General features: G+C 35.6%; 1 protein-coding gene across 1 annotated transcript; it reads right to left on the reverse strand.

The window, feature by feature from the left end:
• Nucleotides 1-2,622: 2,622 nt before the first annotated feature.
• Nucleotides 2,623-4,809, reverse strand: LOC131047222 (uncharacterized). The gene is made up of 3 exons (XM_057981083.2): nt 4,715-4,809; nt 4,456-4,625; nt 2,623-3,322 (listed from the first exon to the last, which is right to left on the reverse strand). Exons 1-3 carry the CDS (start codon nt 4,787-4,789, stop codon nt 3,100-3,102), a joined length of 468 nt encoding a protein of 155 aa, XP_057837066.2. The 5' UTR covers nt 4,790-4,809; the 3' UTR covers nt 2,623-3,099.
• Between the last annotated feature and the right edge of the window lie 2,533 nt (nt 4,810-7,342).

The following is a 7,342-nucleotide window of genomic DNA, read 5'->3' on the forward strand; positions in this document are numbered from 1 at the left end:
GTTAACCAGAAATCTAGGGTAACACCGCTTCTTTGTGGCTCTATTCACCCCAATTGCAAAGCAGCTCTTCTCCGAGCTTAACCATATCAATCTTCGAGGAAGCACTTCTAGCGTCTTCTATCATGCCTTCAATGGTAGATTCTGCAAATGAAGATAGTTAAGACCAGGTCTATACAGCATTTTATGCCTTCGTGGATTGCCTCTATAAACCCAAAGGCACATAAATTTGATGTTGGATACGGTGCTTAAATAGGCAAACTCCGGAGTTCGGTACCTTCTTTTTCAGCAATGGTTCATCCCATATCGAACAAATTGGCATGCATATAAAATACATCTTTTGCTAATCTTTATCAGTAGGATTTCCAAAAAAATATTGGGCGATGATTCATGTTCTCCGATGAAGAAGCAAAGCAATGTCCACGAATATTTCACCTTCCTCATCATAAAAAACACTGTAACTGATGCAGAGTCTTTCGTGAATGTTTGTATTGAGAGTGATTTCTGCAGAGCTTCTTTTCAACAACTTTTGTCATTCTGCTTATCATACCAGACAGGTCCTCCAATGAAAGTAGATGCCCCTAATCCACTATTCTTTCAGACAGATGATCATAACTAGGTCTTGGAGATTGTAATGTTTCCATGTTTTAAAATGACAATTAATTAAATTGATTTTTATTAAGATGTCAAAAATAAATAAGATATTTAAATGATGGCTTAATATTTGATTAATTTAACAATAAAATAATAAAATATAATTATGTCACTTTATCAAATATATTTTTTCAAATCGGCCTATCTTCTACATGCTTCTTGGAGAGGGTTCCTGGTGATGGATTGGATATGCTTGAATTTGATACACAACCTAAGATCTCTATAAGATCTCTGGAGAAGAAAACCTTCATGAGTTGGATTGGATATGCTTGAATTTGATAAAATGACCTATGATTTCTGGAGAGAAAAATCTTCAGGAATTTGATAAAAAGGTTGAACAAAAACCTGATACCTCCCAGAGGGCAGCAGGACAAATTTGTTAAGTCTCTGATAGAGACAAATTTGCACAGAAATTGTGCTGTCAGATAAATCTCTAATATTGTCTGCTTGAGAGTTATATTCTGAGATTTGGAACATAAAGAATATTTTATCCTGTCGTCTCAGTATTGGTGGTTATTATGAAATCATGGCTTGATGCAACATAGTGGGTATTATCATCGAAGGAGCCGATTTTAATGTAAGTCATTCTCTTTGGTGGCGTGTGATATATGTGTGGGAGCTGGTTCTTCATTGGCTTATTATAAACCCAAATAAGGTTTATGTTAGAAGCATTTGAGCACTGGCAAATTAATATTGTGAATCGTTATTTATATCCTGTTGATTTTTTAATTTATTTTAATCAAATGTTTAGAGATGTATTGGGTGTTGCAACTAATAAGTAAGGCTTTGCATAAGTTTGACAATATTTATTGATGCTTCAAATACTAAAGCGGCACTCCTGGCATGGTAGTCTCTTCCTGAGCACAGCTATTTGCACATATCGAGCCATCTGGTGAAGACAGCGATAGTGTCTTGGTGCAATTGAGGCGGCATACCTCTGGGCCCGTGAGAAAGGGCGTGGGTAATAAGTTGGTTTGATGATCAAAAAATTGAACTCAGTGACTTCCAAAGCTAAGATTAATTCCTTAATATCGATTCCTCTTGCTATCAAGTGATCGTTCTGATCAAACAAAAGGTATTATACCTAGCGCGATTAGGAGAGATTAATACAGGCACTAATACAGAAGCGACGCCAGTCATTTTCTGTGTCGGAGGTCTCTTTGGCAGTGGTTCACTGGTGATGTGTGAGTGTTGAGAGAAACAATTTATAAACTCATTGCTTCATTATAGATTCACACTTTGTTGGAGGACCATAATTATATTGATTGAAAGTTAGTAAATCGATTGCTTGGGTGACTGAGCGGCACTGCTAATGTTGAGCCAGGTCAGATTCTTCTAGTTTCAGAAAACACTGTTAAATAATATAGTCAGTAATCTCGGACAGCAAGAAGTCAGATTTCTATTCTAAAGTCTGCGTACTAAGTCTCAGATATCTATCTATTATCAGACTTATTATTGCTGCAATTAAGAAATTGTCTTTGAAATCTGTTTTGCTTCTTATACAACTTACATAACTGCCTTCTCTGATATGCTGCAATTAAGAAATTGTCTTTGAAATCTGTTTTGCTTCTTATACAACTTACATAACTGCCTTCTCTGATATGAGTTAATAAATTAAGCATAAAGATTTTTCGGAACATACAGCAAACTGTTTGACTAAATTACAATAAGCTGCAAAAAGGATAAAACACTACAGCAGCAAAAGGGGAAGGACATTTCAAAGATGCTTTAAAAAAAGCATGCCAACTAACTGATGACCACCGTTTATCTCCATTAAAGTAATTTCCTGGATGCATTCAGATGAAACTAGGGCAACATTGAGAATGTAGAGCATCATTGAGAATGTGTTAGTTTCTAAAAGTTATAATGACTTTGCTTAAAGGGGTCAACCAGTCACCAATAAAAGCATTCAATTGTACAACAGCACCCACATCATCCAAAATAAGCACACATCTTCCTCCAAAATGACCCTTCAAACAAAGAACACTTTTCACTTTTTCATCATATTTGGTTAAATATTTAAAGATTTGCTTCTGCAAATTTGTAAGGCCTGTGGTCATCAATGGCCTAGACATTAAATACAAAACAAGCAGCATAAAAAGCCACCATCACGTTGATTGTACAGAGACCTCTTTCATTGAATTCAGATTTAATTTCTGAATGAGAGCATTCTTCACATTGTTCATTCCCAGTGGCTGCTTGGCAACTTCTAATGGCACTCTGTCCAATGTCTTTAATCACATCATTCACCACTGTCTTTACTAGCTGAGCTTCGAAGCTGCAATGGCCAAAATAGGTCAATAGAAATTGCAAAAGTGCCGAACATCATGGTTATGCTCCTCTGCAATGCATACAAAGATTTAACCTAATCAACAGTGTTCACTTTTTCATCATATTTGGTTAAATCTTTAAGAATTTGCTTCTGCAAATTTGTAAGACCTGTGGCATCTACAACAGTGGTACGGACATTAGATACAAAACAAACAGCATTGAAACCACAATACTGTCAATTGTACAGAGCCTTTGTAACCGTTGCCTTGCCGATACCGCCAATACCCAAATTCCAGCTTTAACTTCCACTCCCATGGGATGCTTGGTAACTTCCTCCGGCACTCCATCCAATGCCTTAATCATAAAATTAACGACTGTCTTTGCTAGCCAAGCTTCAAAGCTGCAATAGCCAGAGTATGTCAATAGAAATTGCAAAAGTCCTAATTATCCTGGTTCTACTCTGCAATCTGTTGCTAGAAAAGTTGGAAAATAATACATTCACATATAATATTAAAGAGAATATTTCAAAAAATAAATCTTTCACGTATTATTATGAAAGAGAAAAGCTGGAAAAACATTCTTTTAAATATAAATGGAACAGCATCTGAGAAAAATTTGTTGGTGTTAAAAACAATTTACATTTGAGAATTACAATGGTCAAGAAAAGGGCCCGTCAGTTTATGAAAGGCCTTTAGTTTCCAGTCTTTATTGATCTATATATACAAATTATTATATCAAGAGTAGTGAATTCATGGTTTACCAGTTGAACAGTCCAACAATGATGAAAATTCTTATGTTCAACTGTAAACCAGTCCCAAAAAAATTACAATCAAATTGATTTGTCAGTCTAATATGAAATCTCAAAATTAAGTAATTACGTTTGGAAAACTGCTGGACAGTGGCTCTGAGTAGAATCATAAATGTCACCCATCAATCAACAATTAAATATTTAATAGGTAACTGCTCTGTTTATTTATGATTTGGCTTTGTTTATTGGCTTTTCTTCCTATGACTGATTGTTTCATTAGCTGCTACTGTACGTTATTTCAGTGGCATCCTTGATATAAACAATATAGATAAACAAAAACTACAGAAAAGAAAGCACAATAAAATTTTAAAATTAAGCTAGACCTCTTAGCATGCCAATCTAAGATAAAGTTTTATTAATAAACAATTATATTTCAAAAATTGCTGCGATGGGAGGCAGAGTAAAGGCGGAGACATTAAAATTCTTCAATAATTAAATAACTAAAACAAAAAACACATGAAGAGAAGTAGAATCATAATGCTAGAGTTAGACTATCGCTCTGTGAAAAGAGCCAACTAAAATTTATCTGCAAAATGAATTTTTACATTTAAAAATAAGAATACAAACCCTAGCCCTAACCCTAGCCTATATCGCTTCCCTAAAACCCTATCCTTGAAAACTATATTCTAACGAAGGCACACATGCCACCTATTATTCAGCGGCAGCCGTGAAATATTTAACCAAAACTACAAAAATGGAAGCTGAAAGTGAAATTCATTGCTTACCCTTGAGTTATACCCATGGACCAATCTGAGCGAGAATGGATCTGTTTATGGGCATTCGTCCACCCCTCAATATCTTCTATTGCATATCGATCTGAATGGTCATACTGTTTGAGAAATGATTTCTGATAGGGACTTTGATCCTTTTTCAGGATATCTAAAGTCATTTGAATCTGCAGAATAAAAGAGAGAAATGATCAAGTCAGGGATACTCAAGCTTGCATAGCCGTTGGAAAAAATAGGAATTTGTATGGCACTGTACTCGATTGATCTTTCCAAGCTCAACCCAGTCATTTCGCCCTTTCTCACATCTCTCTCCTGAAACTGAGAAACACATGATAACCCTAATCACTTTGGAAAGCAAGTTCATTTATTTATTTGAAATGCACGACCTACTTTCCAGGATCAACGGTTCAAAATACTCTTATAATTATGAAAGACGATAGAACTTGTTTTGACCGTTCATTTTTCTTTACTGCTGTCCATCGTAGAAATTAGCAATGGTACCTCGAATACGTGTGGAAGATCAATTATAAAAAAAATTGGTGTAGTTTTTTAATACATTATATTATGATAAAAATTGGTAGGCCATCTACCAAAAGTCTCAATAGAGAAGTAATAATTTCAAATAATTTTTTTTTACTCTTGTCCATCGTAGAAACTAGCAATTGCACCTTGTGTGCAATCGGTATGTTGAATAGGTGTGAAAGATCGATTATAAAAAAATTGGCCTAATTTTTGCATACATTTATGTAATGTATGAGAAAAATTGGTAGGTCATCTACCAAAAGCCTCAATAGAGAAGTAATTACTTCAAATCAATTATCCATCCACTTACATGGATCCAAGCATGATTGAAATGAAAAATTTGAATTAAGCTTCATTACCAATAGGCTCAAGTTATGTTTGCAATAAGGAGAGAGGGAGATGGTGGGAGATATAGAGGGGTAGTGAGATAGAGATAGAGAGGAACATAGAGATTAAGATTGAGATGGAGAAGGAGAGGGATATGGAGAGGAGATGGAGATAGAAAGAGAGAGAGGAGGGGGGTAGATATAGATGGAAGAGATAAATATATAGAGGGAGAGGGAGAGAATGATAGAGGGAGAGAGAAAGATAAACGTAGATATAGGAAGTGATATATAGAGAAAGGGAGAGATATAGGGGCAGTGGGAGATGGAGAGGTAATGAGATAGAGATAGAAGGAGAGATGTAAGAAAGAAATAGAGAGCTAGAGCTAGAGCAACAAATAAATATAGTGGGATAAGAGGAGAGATAGAAAGAGAGAGATTGTGATATAGAGTGATAAAGAGTTAGAGATAGAGAAAGAGAGATAGATGTGTGATAAGGAGGGAGGTGGCCAGAGATAGAGAGATATAAGGAGAGAGATAGGGAGATAGAGATAAGACAATCAAATCTTGCAAGTATATGATAATATACATGTCAAGATGCATGGACCAATTTATAACCAACACATCAACAAAGATGTTGGCATAGGTTGACACCTAGTATGGTGGGTATACTTTTGATAAATCTTTGGATCAATGGTAATAATTTTAACATAATAATAAACAATTTTTAATCATGTATAAACTCATTAAATGACAAATCATAAAACATGATCTATATAAATATTTTTAAAATTCTAAAAAGTGATTATAAATTCATTAATAAAATAATATAAATATTTTTAATTTATTTATTCACCTTTAAAAAAATCAATTCAACGAAAAAATTCTACATGATTAAAATAATAAATTAAAGTATAACGTCTCTATAAAGAAACAATAGATTCAAGTTAAAACTACTTTTTCCATGTTTTTGGACATTTAAACATCCACTTATTTGTAATATAAAAAATTGCACCTTATGCAATTCAACGCGACAAGTGGCACTTTCCTCCACATCATCGGAGGTCGGGTACCACCATTCTTTGTCCTTTTGTCCACCAGAATCACCTTGTTAGCTTAAAACCGAAAGTTCACCAACTTTTTTGACATGTCACCTTCGGCACTCTAGCACAACTCGGAGACGTCTGCACAACATGCTAGCGTCCTGCGAATCTAACCGTCCACATATGGTCATTTGAGCATTATGCCTGTGCTTGGAAGGAATCGTAACACCTCTGCATGCGTCCATAGGCGTCATTTTTTCGTCCAGGGCCTATATCTCTCTGGTTAGAAGGCATTTGAGGATCTTTGGCATTTTTTAGACTACTTGTAGGCTAGAGCTCTTGCAAAACTCTGGGGACAACGTTCATAACTTCTCTTAGAAACACCACCATTGTTGCAGCTTTCCAAACAACTCACAACGCCATTGTCATAGCATCTCAAAAAGGGGAGTTTCCTTATTCTCTTTTCCATTCATCTCACCATTATCACTTTTCTATCTTGAATTATTTTTCCATTATCCTTATCATTTTATTTCCTCGTGGTTTTACTTAGGTTGTCCATGGAGGTGGAAACACCAATGGGGGTCTAACTTAGGCAGACTCCAAAACACAACCCCAACATTTTCCCTTCTTGTTTGTGTGTAGGTTCTCGATCGTGGGAAGAAGATCATTTAGTGGGAGGCTTCAACCGTGGACCATCTGGGAATCTCCTTTCTCCCCTTTTTCTCAATCATTTTTCGTTTTTCACGTTATTAGTGTATTTTATTATACTTTCCGCGAGTATTTAATATTATAAGTATGTTTATTATTCTCATACAATGTCTCATCTGTATAGGATGACAACGTGTTGCATTGGTGTCCCAGCTTTGCGCACTTGTCCCAGGGACAGAGACTCAACAGAGCCGCCTGAGAGCCTTCTCTATAATCTGTTAGCTTAGTGTGATTGTATTCATCCCCTGGCTCACCTTAGCACCAGTTTGAGTGAGGTATCAGAATGTC

This window comes from Cryptomeria japonica, chromosome 7 (genome assembly GCF_030272615.1).
Source record: "Cryptomeria japonica chromosome 7, Sugi_1.0, whole genome shotgun sequence".
NCBI lineage: Eukaryota > Viridiplantae > Streptophyta > Pinopsida > Cupressales > Cupressaceae > Cryptomeria > Cryptomeria japonica.